This window comes from Pituophis catenifer, unplaced genomic scaffold (assembly GCF_029215685.1).
Source record: "Pituophis catenifer annectens isolate HBS135680 unplaced genomic scaffold, rPitCat1.0.hap2 SCAF_1, whole genome shotgun sequence".
In the NCBI taxonomy this organism is placed as follows: domain Eukaryota; kingdom Metazoa; phylum Chordata; class Lepidosauria; order Squamata; family Colubridae; genus Pituophis; species Pituophis catenifer.
In genome coordinates this window covers 198,441,280-198,456,395 of record NW_027256881.1, presented here as the reverse complement: position 1 = coordinate 198,456,395, position 15,116 = coordinate 198,441,280, and the positions used below count along the sequence as shown (strand labels likewise).

Here is a 15,116-nt window from a genome sequence, read left to right as displayed (position 1 = left end):
AATCTACCATTTTCATTTTATGCCGTTGTTCCCAAAAGTCTTTAGATGAAATACTGTAGAACTGCCTCTCTTCTCCATTCAAGATTTACCATCACCACAATTAAAAGAGGGCTCAAATTCAGCAATTATGCTAAACCATTATCTAAATTGAATAAAACAGAATAGTTGCCATCACAAACTTAACTAACTGAAAAGCAAAGGATTCCTAACCCCCACTGAACTGAAATAATAAGTTCACCAACCTTGGAAAGTGTCTTTTGCACAGTAGCCTCGCTTTCATTGTCCAGTGCTGATGTAGCCATGTCCAGCAACAGGATTTTGGGGTTTCGAACTAAAGCCCGAGCAATGGCAATTCGCTGCTTCTGGCCTCCGCTCATTTGGCCACCACCTTCTCCAACAAGGGTGTCGAATTGCTGAAATATTGGAAAGAGCAAAAAGTTACAAAGCACTTTCATCTCAGTTTCCTTAGGTCAGAGATGGGAAATGATGGCCCCTTTATGACTTGTGGACTTCAACTCCCAGAATTCTGGGAGTTGGAAGTCAACAAGTCATAAAAGGGCCATCGTTCTCCACCCCTGCCTTAGGTCAATCATGAATATTATGTTGAATGGGATAAGACAGAGAAGCAGCCCTGGAATAATTGGGACCTTGGCCTTCTGACCAAAGATGTGGTGGAAAAGAAGCCTATCTTTGCTGTATGTATTCATGAAGCAAGGATGTTGCAGCAAGTTTTGCCCAAGAAGAGGAACATAGCAAGGGAAGCCTGCCAAGAGGGGGCTGCCAATCCTGTAACAACCCTTGCAGAATGGGAAAACAGAGATCCTAAGGGGTCTCCCCACTGCTTGAGCTGGTCCTGTTCTTCAAATCTTTGACCTGGAAGAAAATTATCCTGGCATAAGATTTACTAATCTCTACCATGTGGCTAAGACGCTGAGCTTGTCAATCGAAAGGTTGGCAGTTCAGTGGTTCGAATCCCTAGTGCCACTTAACGGGGTGAGCTCCCGTTACTTGTTCCAGCTGCTGCCAACCTAGCAGTTCGAAAGTGCGTAAAAAATACAAATAGAAAAATAGGGACCACCTTTGGTGGGAAGGTAACAGCGTTCCGTGCACCTTTGGCATTTAGTCATGTCACCTACAGGACCATGGAGTCGTCTTTGGACAGCACTGGCTCTTCGGCTTTGAAACGGAGATGAGCACCGTCCCTTAGAGTCGGGAATGACTAATGTGTATGTGCGAGGGGAACCTTACCTTTACCTTACCATGCCTCTGCTTCAAGCCAGGGTCAGTCGGAGGCCTGCTCTAGAAGCCTAATTGATATAACCCCCTGTGAGGCTTCTTGGATGGAGCCAGGATGGAGGAAAAATGGTACACTATAGATGACTAAGATCACCCCAGGTCTGGGGGCAAGATGAAAGCAATATATGTGTTCAAGGCAGGAAAAAAAAGAGGTTGTTGGGCCACAATTGTACAACTCTTGGATACTAGAGGAAAAGGACTTCCCCAGCTGCCACTCTCTAGCTAGATTAGGCTTCAACTTCTATTAATCCCTCACTATTATGCTCACGATCTAGGGGTTATGGGAATGGAAGTCCAATACCGGTGGTCCTCGACTTACAACCACAATTGAGCTCAAGATTTATGTTGCTAAGCAAGACAGTTCTTAAGTGAGTTTGACCCCGTTTCACAATCTTTCTTGCCACAGTTGTTAAGTGAATAACTGCAGTTAGTAGCACGGTTGTAAAGTCAATCCAGCTTCCCCATTGACTTTGCTCGTCAGGAGGTCACAAAAGGAGATCACATGACCCCAGGACACTACAACCGCCATAAATTCAGCATCTGAATTTGATCGGGCGACTACGGGGATGCTGCAGCGGTTGCTTGGAAGTGTGAAAAACAGTTTTAAGTCACTTGTTTCAGTAAATGAAAGGTTGCAAGTCAAGCGCTACCTGTTTATATGGAAAGCATCAAAGGTCGGCCTAAAATAAGCTGCTGTTTTGGATCAAGTCTAATTCCTAAGTCATCATTCCTGAAAACAATCACAATGTGTTTTGACATGATATGTATTGTGTACGAGATCTGAAGGTACTATTGACTACTGGAATTAGCTTTCAGTAGCATGCTTATTTGCCCACATTCAAGCATGCCTACAGTATAGGACCCGGTTACTTACGAGACCACCTTCTGCCTCTGATAACCTCCCACCGGCCAACACGCTCCCACAGAGAGGGTCTCCTCAGGGTGCCGTCAGTCAGGCAGTGTCGGCTGGTGGCCCCCCGGGGAAGAGCCTTCTCTGTGGGGGCACCCGCCCTCTGGAATGAGCTACCCCCAGGGATACGACTAATCCCGGACCTCCGGACCTTCCGCCGGGCCCTGAAGACTTTTTTATTTCAGCAAGCCGGGCTGGGTTAAAAAATTTTAATTGGGTGAATTTTATGGGTAAGGGGTTTTAAATTGGAGAAGCCAAAGATAATTTAATTTTGTTTTAATGTATTTTAATATTTGTATTGTGTGTTTTTAATTCTGGCTGTTCACCGCCCTGAGTCCTTTGGGAGAGGGGGCGGTATAAAAATTTAATAAATACTAAATACTAATACTAAATATATAGGAGCCTGAGTGGCGTAGGAGGCTAATGCCTCCTACTAAGGCAGCATTTAACATCCAGCTGCCTGCAATTACTGCGAGTTCAATTCTCATCAGGCTCAAGGTCGACTCAGCCTTCCATCCTTTCTAAGGTGGGTAAAATGAGGACCCGGTTTGTGGGGGCAATAAGCTGACTTTGTATAAAATATACAAAAGTATGAAGGCTATTGCTTAACACATTGTAAGCCGCCCTGAGTCTCCTAAAAAGGGCGGCATATAAAAATAAATAAATAAATAAAAATAAATAAAAAATAAATATATGATTGCAAATGCAAGTATCTATGCATATCTATGTATAAATTGAAGAGATATATCCTCCATTTCCATGGAAAAAGATACCATTAACTCTAACTCATGTGTAGTTATGTATGCATGATAAAGCATAACCTTATGTGCCTATCCATATATTTGATTATGATTCTAAAAGAATTTTTCCCCTCCTTAATCTTTTCTCCTTTTAATCTCCTTTAAGAGCTTTTCAAGGAAAAAAAATCTCAGGGGAAGAAGACTGATTTGCCTCTATCCCTTCACCAGAAACAATGTCTTTTCTACCATCCTTTACCCCAGGTCCAGAAGGGATAAGATGAAGCACACTGAATGGCATGCTACGTAAAGTTATTAAACAGAAATGATCTGAAAAGTTCCACTAGATACACAAATAATCCTTAGATAGATCATTAAAGTGAGTACTGCCATCCACTAGCCATGTACAGGTAGTTCTTGACTTACGACCAGAATTTTCATTGCTAAGCAAGGCGGTGGTTAAGTGAGCCACACCCAATTTTACCACCTTTTTCTGCTACCGTTATTAAGTGAATCACAGTTGTTCAGCGAATCCTGTTGTCATTAAGCAAATCCAGGCTCCCCCTTGACTTTGCTTATTGGAAGCCTGCCAGGAAGGTCCCAAATGGCAGTCACATGACCCTGTCAATGCTGCAAGCATCATAAATACATGTTGATTGCAGGGGTGGGTTCTACTTCCCTTTACTACCGGTTCGCATCGTGCCTGCGCTTGCATGCGCAGATCTCCTATTATGACGTCCGGGTCAGTGGGCGGAGCCTCCTGCCAGTTTTACTACCAGTTCTTGCGAACCGGTCCAAACCGGGGGCAGCCCACCACTGGTTGTTTGCCAAGCTCCTAAATTCTGATCATGTGACCATGAGCACACTGTGATGGTCGTAAGTGCAAGGACTGACCACAAGCTTTTTTAAGTGCTGTTGTTACTCTGAACGGTCACTACATGAATGGTTGTAAATTGAGGGCTACCTGTATGGTAATCCACCACCCTACCTAATTTTCTCTTTTTAATTGCCTAGCAACAACTTTTAAGTTTCTCAGCAACAGCTAGGAAAAGGATAAAAGTCTTCCACAGTGGTAAGTTTTTATCTTAAAGTAATACAGGGCTGAACAATCATTTCAGCATGATATTATACGGCTTCCACCCTCAAACCCTTAGTAAAAATCTAGCAATATCATGGATATGGATGCTAAAAGCTTATCCCCTCTCACTTGAACTTACATGAGATTGTATGTAAGAGTTCTTAAGATTTAAGAAGGTCTTGAGATGCTGGTCATTTCTTAGAAGCAATCATTTAACCGAAGTAATATTGAGCATCGTGGTTGCTTTGACACTAGAGACAACATGACTATGGAGTTTCTCAGTCATCCAGGTCATGGTTGTCCCAAAGGTTCTTTTTAAGGAGGCAACTGGACTTTCTGGTTTTTCTTTGAAGATGTTTCGCTTCTCATCCAAGAAGCTTCTTCAGCTCTGACTAGATGGCCAAAGCACCTTTGGGACAATCCTTCCATTTCCCACTGTCCAGTCAGAACTGAAGAAGGTTCTTGGATGAGAAGCGAAACATCTTCAAAGAAAAACCAGAAAGTCCAGTTGCCTCTTGAAAAAAGCACCTTTGGCATAGAGGACAACATGTTGCCAACCCGTGATTTAGTGATCTCAAATGCTTTTACACGCAGATGTGGTGTAAAAGACAGTCTTGGCAGAGGACTGAGAAGTGAAGCTTACCAGAGGCAGATCCATGATAAAGCTGTAGGCATTGGCTTCTTTGGCCGCTCTGACAATGTCTTCCATAGTGGCATCTTCCCGACCGTAGCAAATGTTTTCTGCTATAGTGGTGGCAAACAGGACAGGTTCTTGCTCCACCACCCCCATCAAAGAACGCAGCCACTGAATGTTAAGGGAACGAATGTCGTGTCCATCTAGAGTAACCTGCACGATAACAGTTCATAGGTAAAGATTATGGTCATCTGTACCTTCAGGTCGACATCTTCCTCTCTTAACAGGAAGCTGCTTCTTAAACAGCAGCATTGTACTCCACTGCTTCCAGTTTCGTGTCTAATCCCTAGATACAATCCCTGGAAGCACAGCTACTGAGGCTTAGTTTATTAATTTTCCACAATTTTCCTTTAATCTCAAGCCATACATCTCTTGGTTTCAAATATCATTTGTTCTGCAGCATCTGAGCATCCCTTGCAGGGAGGTGGTAATATAAGGTCTTTCTGGACACATGGCATTAGCTTCCCAATTCTTTGACCTCTGATCATTGTATCGATATGCCTCTGCAGATGTCTCCTGGAAGAACCGCAGGAGTTGCCTTTCATACGACAAACCATCTACTTAATTTCTTAATAATACATGAGAGAGTTGGGTAGCAGTGAAATGAAATGAGCAATGATACAATTCCAGGTACCGATATTGAGAGCGGCTGTGCAAACCAATTCTGAATTTTTCAGAGATGAATGTTCTTTTATTGTATATTTTAATTCAGATGCAGCCTGTGAGATAATATTACTTAATAATTTCATTTACCTAGATGGATTGGATATTAAAAGACGATGTAAAGAATTTAAAAATATTTCTACACAGGTGGATTGTGCCACATCCTAGATCATATCATGATGGAATTTGTCTTCATTTTATCCTAATGAAATATGTGTACCCAGCTAACTTCCTCAACAAAATCAGAGTTAGGCAAATTCTGACTTAATGAGGTTCATGAAGCTTACCACAAAATATGAAATTTAACTAATTTGAGCCCTGACAGGACTACCTGTCAAGATACATTTCCCATTGTATCAAATATCCTATTCACAGAATGTATTCTATACATGTATTAAAAATTTCCATTTCCAGTTTTGAAACCAAGGCATCTCTCATAGAAATATGAATGCGGCTTCATTCCCCTTTGACATGTTTCAAGTCCCTGAGGTGATTTGCCCATCTACGAGATTTGGTAGGCTGGGTACGCTCCAGTCCTTTAAATGTTGTTATCTGATGGGACCTCAGAGGCATATCTTCTCAGCAGCTGGGCCTATTCTTTGGAATAGCCTCCTCTATGAGATTCAAGGGTTCTCTATCATTTTAGCACTCAGAAGGCCATGAAGAGATGGCTCTTCCTCCAAGCATTGGACTAGGATGGAGGTTGAGCTGGGAGACTGTTTGGTCTGACATCTGCTGAGAAAGATGGTTCTGTTTCTATCTCTGTATTGATTGTTATGAGCTGGTGAGGATCATTATATGAGTTAGGGGGCCATGTGAGTTTGGAAAATAAATAAATGTTATTTTGCTCTCTGAGTCCAAAGACTGGTTAATTGGAGGAGGTTAAGAGCATGGCTTCATAGTAAATTGCAAACATAATTATGCCGCAAGAATGGATCAGGCTTCAGGATTTTTCCAATGAAAGAAAGATGACAGAGTTGGGTCAAAGTCTCACCATGCCTTCTGTAGGGTCATAGAAGCGCTGGATCAGCTGAATTGTGGTACTTTTCCCTGCTCCGCTTGGGCCAACAAAGGCTGTGGTTTCACCTGGCTTGATAATCATGCTGAGTTGATCTAAAATCTGGATTTTAAAAAAGAAAGAAAGAAAATGGCATTGTATTTGAAAAGACCTAGCTAGGTACCCAGAATAAATCTCAAAATTATGACAGTGCTGCAGAATAGATACTGAATTCTTACCTTAACATCGGGCCTGGATGGGTAATGGAAGGTTACATTATGGAATTCAATGTCACCTCGGACTTTGTCCAGTTTGTAGCCATCTTCTGACATACAGTCAATTCTAGGTTTCTGGAGTAGAATTAATCAGATCACTCAATTTGCTTTTTCTCAAGAAGCTTTCTTTCAGTAGCTAGTTTCACATGTCTATCTGAAGGATTTATCTCTCCTCCCTCAGGCCTTGAACAGACTTTCAGAATCCTCTTGTGATGATTCGTCTATCTCTTATTGATTTCCACCCCCAACTTGCTTATCATTACTTAACATTTCCTTGAATGTTTTGGTAGACCACCTAGTTCCTAGTTAAGGAATATGTCAAATTCTTGAAACCCTAAATGTAACATCCAGGGCCCACCCTCACCCTGGCTGGCTGAGGAATTATGAGAGTTGAATTCCACACATCTTCAAGCAGTCAAGGTTGGGAAACACTGATTTATGCCATCCATTTTTGGCACCAGAGCACTTAGATCAAACAAGTGATTGGCTTGCTAGTTTATATCCCGCCTTTCCTTCAGGAACAAAAGGTGACACACACACACACACACACACACACACACACACACGACTCATTCCTCCTACTTTTACCCACAATGACCCTATGAGATAGGTTGAACTGAGAGCGGGTGACTGGCCCAAAGTCAACAGGGAGTTTCCATGGCTTAAAGTGGACGAGAATTTGGGTTTTGTGCTCCAATGCAGAAAAGAAAACAAAAAAACAGAATAACAGAGTTGGAAGGGACCTTGAAGGTCTTCTAGTCCAACCAGCCCCCTCATTGGCAGGAAACCCTACACCACTTCTGACAAATGGTTATCCAACATCTTCTTTAAAACTTCCAGTGTTGGAGCATTCACAACTTCTGGAGGCAAGTTGTTCCACTGATTAATTGTTCTAACTGTCAGGAAATTTCTCCTTGGTTCTAAGTTGCTTCTTTCCCTGATTTCCTTGATTTCCAATGCTTCTTGTCCTGCCCTCAGGTGCTTTGGAGAATAGCTTGACTCCCTCTTCTTTGTGGCAACCCCTGAGATATTGGAACATAGCTATCACGTCTCCCCTAGTCCTTCTTTTCATTAAACTAGACATACCCAGTTCCTGCAACCATTATTCATATGTTTTAGCCTTCAGTCCCCTAATCATCTTTGCCTTGTTTAAATCAACAGCTCAGTATGTATTTTAATATTGTTTTGGGTTTTTTTTGTTTTGATGCCTTCAGGTCAGTTTCTGTCTCCTGGTGACTGCCTGGTCTAATCCCTGCAGTTTTCTTGACAAGGTTTTTTGGAAATGATTTGCCCTGGTTTTTCCCCCTAAAGCTGAGCATGAATGAGTGGTGCAAAAGTCACCCAGCTGGCTTTGTGCCTCGGGCATGACTTGAACTCATGGTCTCCTGACTTCTAGCCTGATGTCTTAACTACACACCCATACTGGCTTTGTTCAGTATATATAGAGTTGTCTATTTATATGCATTCCATTTATTTTTCACAAAGCAAGGAATAAAACTAATAGAATATTATTGGCATCTACAGCCATAGCTTGTTGGTATCCACAGAATTATTGTGGGAAAGATTTAATGAGTGGGGTTTTTTTCCCCTTGCAAAATTCTGAAGCATTGGCAGTACTATACATATTCATTTCATTCTTGGAGCTTCTGGCCTCCTTTTCTTTCTTATAATCATAGGCCTGAGGAGCCAGAATGACTTAGTTCCTGAAACCACTTAATTTGCAAATTGTCTCACTGCCTTTCTTGATGATCAGGTACCTTATAAAGTATAGCCCTCTTTGACAGACAGAGTGGGGCAGACAGCGAGAAGCTGAATATTCATAAGAAAATCACTTAGGAATGTCACTTGGATGAATGCACTCTTTGTAAATACCAAGGCAGGGTCCTGGTTTGCTTTAACTTGCAATCAATTTCTTTTAATCACTATAATATTTCTCATTTGCATTCTTGGCAGAAGCTAAGTTTACATTCCTTGAAACTCTCATCTATTCCCCCCCCCTCCCAAAGCAATCAGTGGTTACTTACTTCATCTATTGTCTCAAATATATTTGTGGCAGCCCCTCGACCTGTTGCAAAAGCTTCCAAGCAAGGGGCCGCTTGACCAAGATTTAAGGCACCTACTAGGACGCCGAGAAAAACCTGAGAAGGATAAAGGGGGAAAAAAATTAGTTTCTGCATACCAATGCCAAATTACAATCAGTAGCTATAGATGTCCCAAAACAGTATTTCTGGAAGGCAGATAAAAAACTTTGTTCTTTTGAGAAATAACATCAAAGTTTCTCTTCTTTTCTATCAGAAGGCAGGAATAGGAATAGAATTAAAAGGATAAAGTGGTTCTTTTACCTCCCAACCAGGGGTGGTAGTCACTTACCTTTGCTACTGGTTCGCAAATGTGAGCGCACGCACCACCACAGGGCATGGGCAGGACCTTCTGTGCATCCACAGAGTGTCAGAAACGGGATGTGAAGACATCCGGGCAGGTAGGCAGAGCCTCCCGCAGTCGCCACTACCGGTTCTCCCGAACCGGATAGAACTAGAGGTGAAATCTACTTACCATCCCAACCGGTTCAGAAGTGCATGTGTCACATGTGCGCGTGGATCCGCTATGCATGCGCAAACCCTTCTGCACATGCACAGAGGGTAATAAACAGGTTAGTTCCTGGTTAAAACCAGGAAGTAACGACGACTGGACGGGTGGGTGGAGCCTTGTGCCGCCATTGCTACCGGTTCTCTGAACCACTGGCCACCATCACTACCGGTTCGGTCGAACCGGTCCAAACCAGGAACATTTCACCCCTGGATAGAACTGTCTGAATACCACCACTGCTCCCAACCTAGGGAAGCCATTTCAGTTTTCAAGTCTGGGACTGGTCCCTTAATTCAAAGCAAGTTTTAAAGGCCTAGAAAATACTTGGTATGTATTAAGAGAGTATTAATTGTATTACTCTATGTATTAATCTAGAACTAAGGAAACATTCCCTGACAGAATAATTAAACCCTGGACCGACTTGTCTCCAGAAGTTATGGGTGCTCCATCACTTGAGGTTTTTAAGAAGTGATTCGACAACCATCTGTCTGAAATGGTATAGAGCAGGGGTGTCAAGCTTGCCGCATCACATTGTCATCATGTGACGTATCGTGACTTTTCCTCCTTTGCTAAAATGGGAGTGGGCGTGGCCAGCCTGTGACGCATTGTCAACCTTGAAGATGACATATGTGTAGCTATTTTATATTGTCTATTCTTTTCTTAGCTTTTAGGTTTGCTAGTAAAGGAATTTAGGATTACTTCAGGCTCACCACTCTCTAACTGTTGAGAAGGGGGTTATAGAGATAAAGGGGGAATGTAATGTCTAGTTGGCATTCCTTCCTGTGGGAACAGAGAAGATGCCTGCAGTTGGAGGAAGGTGCAGTTTGGAGTCTCTGGACTGATGGCCTAAGAATTGATTGGAGATTGTGACTCCGGGGGGGGGAGGTGTTCTGTTTTTTGCTTTTTATTGGGTGTAATTCTGGATCAGAGTCGGAATTGCACCAAGTCCTTGCCAATTTGATATGTTCCTAATAAATAGACTTTAATGGAAAATGGAAGCCTTGGGTTTTATTTCACGGGACATGTCACTTGGAAGCTTGACATGCATCTGGCCCGCGGGCCGCGAGTTTGACACCCGGTATAGGGTCTTCTGCTTGAATAGGGGATTGGACTAGAAAACCTCATCCAAGGTCCCAGTAGTGGGTTCCATTTACCTTCGCTACTGGTTCAGAACTGTGAGCACGCACGGTGCTTCTCTGCCTGCGCAGAACCTTCTGCGCATGTGCAAAGCATCCGTGATGACATCCGGGCAAGTGGGCGGAGCCTCCTGCCGCTGCCACTACCAGTTTGCCCGAACTGTGGTGAACGAGTAGAAACCCACCACTGCAAGATCCCACCCAACTCTGTTATTCTGTTAATCTAATAAGATAATTACTGAATCTTATGGTACTACTGCTACACAACACGGAAGCATTAACCAGCTTGAATTGCAAGGCCTACAGAAATTCAAACTCATCTTCAGAAAAAGAAAGGTCCCCAACTCCAAAAACCATATGTATTTACAGTAGACAGGCTTAGCAAGCATGGAAGGCTACTGGACAGTAGGGCTGGGAAGAACATATGGCGAAAAGGATATGGAATTGAGCAAGGCTGGGCAAGGTATTTGCTTGAAGTCAACTGGTTCTGCATGAGAGCATCTGGGAATCATTTCTGAAGCAGCTGCAAGGACTTTATAAAAGGCACAGCTGCCTTTACACCTGGAAAAGAGATGGCTCATTTCTGTCCCCAAAGAAAGCAGTGCTTTTAGTGATTTGCACAGCATTAAAATGGAAGCTCCTGGAAAGACTCCGCCAACAGTAGCATGTTGCGCTGTAACATTTGGCTGCAGGGACTCATCCCTACCAGAACCATTTTCTAAAGAGTGAAACTGACTTGGTCTCTTCAGGGCTTAGATCCAACCCACACCAGGTTTCAGCAGAAACGTTCTGCAATATTTATGTTCTGCAAATTTCACTTCATTTTGGCTTGTCGCCAATCCTTTTTGGAAACACTGGACTCTGCTGTAGCAGGAAAAAAGAAATGGGAAAACCCACCTGGATGGGTTCTCTTCTCGTATTTCCTGGTTCCAAGCAGATGGCTACCTCACTGATACAGAGGTCAACCATTTTAAATATATATGACTCCAGTGAAGGGCTGCTGGATGTTACTGACTCTCCCCATATCTAAACGGCTATGTTCAAAGCAGTGGTGAAATCCAAATTTTTTTACTACCAGTTCTGTGGATATGGCTTGGTGGGCGTGGCAGGGGAAGGATACTGCAAAATCCCCATTCCCACCCCATTCCAGGGGAAGGATATTGTAAAATCTCCATTCCCACCCCACTCTGGGGCAAGCCAGAGGTGGTATTTGCCGGTTCTCTGAACTACTCAAAATTTCCGCTACCAGTTCTCCAGAACCTTCAGAACCTGCTGGATTTCACCCCTGGTTAAAGTAAAGGAAAAGCTTTAGAAAGCACTTACCTGCAAAAGGGTGCCAGCAGAGTATTCCTCTTCTTCAAGGACAAGTTTTGAGCCGTACCAGAAGGCCAGCGCATAGCACAGGAAAATGATGCACCAAATGTAGCCTGTGAAAAATCCCATAATGATTCCCTTTCTGATCCCCCAGTTTTGAGCAAACACCAGGTTTTTGTCATATCTGTAGAAAGAAAAAAAATCAAAAAGAAGACTTTAAAAAATAAACCAACCCCAGATTGACTCAAATGAAGGATCATTTTGCAGCTTTCATTGCTGAAAAATAAGTACTGGGATGCTTTATAGGAAAATTGCTTGGCACGTGGTGTCACAGCCCATTCTCTGCATTTCCAGGAAAGGCTGGAAAAGACCCTTGCCTAAACTCTGATCAGTGACTAGGTTTGCATATGAGGCTAAGTCATAGTGGATCTGTTTTTAATTGTGGTTTAGCATGAGCTCAGCCATTGTGGTTACTAACCTTTGGTCTACAACCTTATTTGTTGCACATATTATAACAGATTAACAGAGTTGGAAGGGACCTTATAGGTCATCTAGGCCAACCCCCCACTCAAGCAGGAGACCCTACACCATTTCTGACAAATCGCAGTCCAATCTTTTCTTGAATTCTGGGAGTTTAAGTCCTGAAGGGGCCATAGTTCCTCACCTCTGCATTATGAGCCATTCAAAGTAGGCCAGGTAGGAATCAGACACCATAAGGCCTACTTTCCACTAGGCCTACCATTCTACTTTATTATACACTGCTCAAACAAATAAAGGGAACACAAGCAGAAGACATCCGAGATCTGAATGAATGAAATAGCCTTATTAAATACTTTGTTCGTTACATACAGTAGTTTTGTGTTCCCTTTAGTTGTTTGAGCAGTGTATAAACTACTGTATGTAAAGAACAAAGTATTTAATAAGGCTATTTCATTCATTCAGATCTCGGATGTCTTCTGCTTGTGTTCCCTTTATTTTTTTGAGCAGTATATTATATAACACTAAAGTAAGCCTGAGAGAGATTATCTCTCCTTCTGCACATATAACAAAGAAAGTCATGACAGAAGAGACTTGGGTTTCTTCCACACACCGTCCTGTCCTTCTGGGCTAAATAGATGTTTCCCTAATGGCTGTTGCATTATTCAAGGCTAACTCCATGTTCTTACAAAAGCATAATGGATGAAGCCATCCACTTTGCAAAATAGCGAATTAAGGGAACCACAGGACTCATGTAGGTTAAAGCTGCTTTCTAGGTCCCCATCACACATGTCCAATTCTTGTTTTGAATGAATATTGAAAATGCCACAGCAAGCCATTTGGATCCCTGAGGCAAAGCACAGGATGGTTTTTTTTGCAGATTCCAGGTGAGCTAAAATGATTTTGATATTGGCAACAAAAGAGTAATCACCATCACATCTGATGCAGAGGTAGGTTTCAGCAGGTTCTGACCAGTTCTTGAGAACCGTAGAAGAAATTTTGAATAATTTGGAGAACTGGTAGTAAAAATTCTGACTGGCCCCACCCCCATCTATTCTCTCCTCCCAAGTCCCAGCTGATCAGGAGGAAATGGCGATTTTGCAGTAACCTTCCCCTGGAGTGGGGTGGGAATGGAGATTTTACGGTATCCTTCCCCTGTCACACCCACCAAACCACGCCACCAAGCCACGCCCACCAAGCTATGCCACGCCCACCAAGCCATGCCCACAGAACTGGTAGTAAAAAAATTTGAAACCCATCACTGATCGGATGCGAGTCTAATTAAAGAGAAGGCTGTATGACAGGCAGCATACATGCTCACCTATCTAATACTTGGCCAACTCTACAATATTGCTGGTATAATCAAAGCAGCTAAATCTGAGGAAGCCTTTACAGTTCATGCACCTGGCACAACAAGCTAGAATAAAAACAGAGTGTCTTCCTAGACACAGCTTAAGTCTATTACTGCTAAAAAGAGCTTATTTTCAATTGTCACAATAAATATTCATCTTTAGCACTTAAGCAGTCATGGTCTGGTTTCAATTCAGCTGGCTTCTTCGCTGCTCAGAAACAAACTTGATATATAACCAACCTTTCAACTTCTTTTTTTTCTCCTCCAAAGGCAGCCACGGTTCGGATCGATGAGAGCACTTCATCAGCAATGGCCCCAGCTTTTGCATAAGCTTTTAACTCTAGACCCGTCAACTTTGCTACAGACTTTAACATAACAGAAACAAAAATTAAGAACGAATGTGGCACAAAACCCCTTTTTAAAGGTTGGTGTTGTATAGGCCAAAATCTAACTCAGCGTTTTTCAGACTTGGCCAATTTAAGATGGATGAACTTTCACTCCCGTTCTGAGAGGTTTTAAGTGGCCAAGTTTTACTTTTAAAAAAACCCACTGGTTTAACTATGTTACTTAATTAATGAAATAAACTCATGAGCAGGTCAGCATGCTATTTTGTGCTTTGGAGAATCTGCTTCCTTAAGCCTTCTGGATTTGCAGATGACTTTTGTGTAGGTACAGCTGAGATAAGTTAATGGCTTGCCTTTACAGGGACAAAATCCAAGGCGATGACCATGTTGATTAAACAAGGAATACTGACTCAGCATTGACGTATGAAGCAGCAAAGAGTCGTGAGATGCTTGAAAGGTGACTCCATGCTCTTTAGTATAAGCTATCATATATCAAGAGTTCTCTCCCTCGGTTGCATGAAACAAAACAAAATGTTGGTGTGTATATATGCATATGGAAGCCAGTGTGGGGTAGTGGTTCAGGCAATGGATCAGAAACCAGGAGACTGTGAGTTCTAATCCTGCCCTAGGCCAGAGGTTCACTAAATGATTTTGGGTCCATTCCTCCTTGGTTTCTTCCTTCTCCGGAATAAAGCAATGGCAAACCTTGGTTTGATAAGAACCTATCAGGAACAACAGAAATTACTGCTGGGAAATTGTGCCAAAGAAATGGCTGCTAACTTTTTTTTTTTTAAAAGAAAAAAAGCAGTAGCAAATAGTATGATGGAGGCAGTTCCTGAAATAGTCCATAACTTGAAAATCTTCGCCCAACTTCCCTCAATTGGGGGGAATCTCCCCCCTCACATATCCCCAAGTCCCTTTAAATAAGCTCAGGGAACCCTCTTTCAATAGGCAAGACATTCTTCCGTACCAGGCCAATTATGCCAGCTCCGATCCCAATTAGAGGACTGACTGCGATAATAACCAAGGTTAACTTCCAGCCTCTGACAAATCCTAGCAGGAATCCACAAACAAAGGTGGTGAAGCGCTGGATAAAGATTGCGACTTGATCAGCAATAGCATCATTTATTTTATTAATGTCACTGTGGAGAACAAGAAAAGTTGAAGCAGCAGATACATTTTGCCTTCGTTACAATTCCCAATATACACAAAAACATCATTGCTCCTTTTTCCACATGGGGGAAATGTGCATGAGAAT

General features: G+C 42.6%; 1 protein-coding gene across 1 annotated transcript in view; it reads right to left on the bottom strand.

Moving 5' to 3' along the window:
• Positions 1-15,116, bottom strand: part of ABCB11 (ATP binding cassette subfamily B member 11) — a 93,889-nt gene that overhangs the window by 37,516 nt on the left and 41,257 nt on the right. Inside the window, exons 9-16 of the mRNA XM_070938321.1 lie at positions 14,829-15,000; positions 13,755-13,879; positions 11,696-11,870; positions 8,675-8,788; positions 6,615-6,725; positions 6,373-6,498; positions 4,665-4,868; positions 243-413 (exon numbers count right to left, since the gene is read on the bottom strand). Of these exons, the coding sequence (XP_070794422.1) occupies positions 243-413; positions 4,665-4,868; positions 6,373-6,498; positions 6,615-6,725; positions 8,675-8,788; positions 11,696-11,870; positions 13,755-13,879; positions 14,829-15,000 (1,198 nt within the window). The remainder of the gene's footprint in view (positions 1-242; positions 414-4,664; positions 4,869-6,372; positions 6,499-6,614; positions 6,726-8,674; positions 8,789-11,695; positions 11,871-13,754; positions 13,880-14,828; positions 15,001-15,116) is intronic.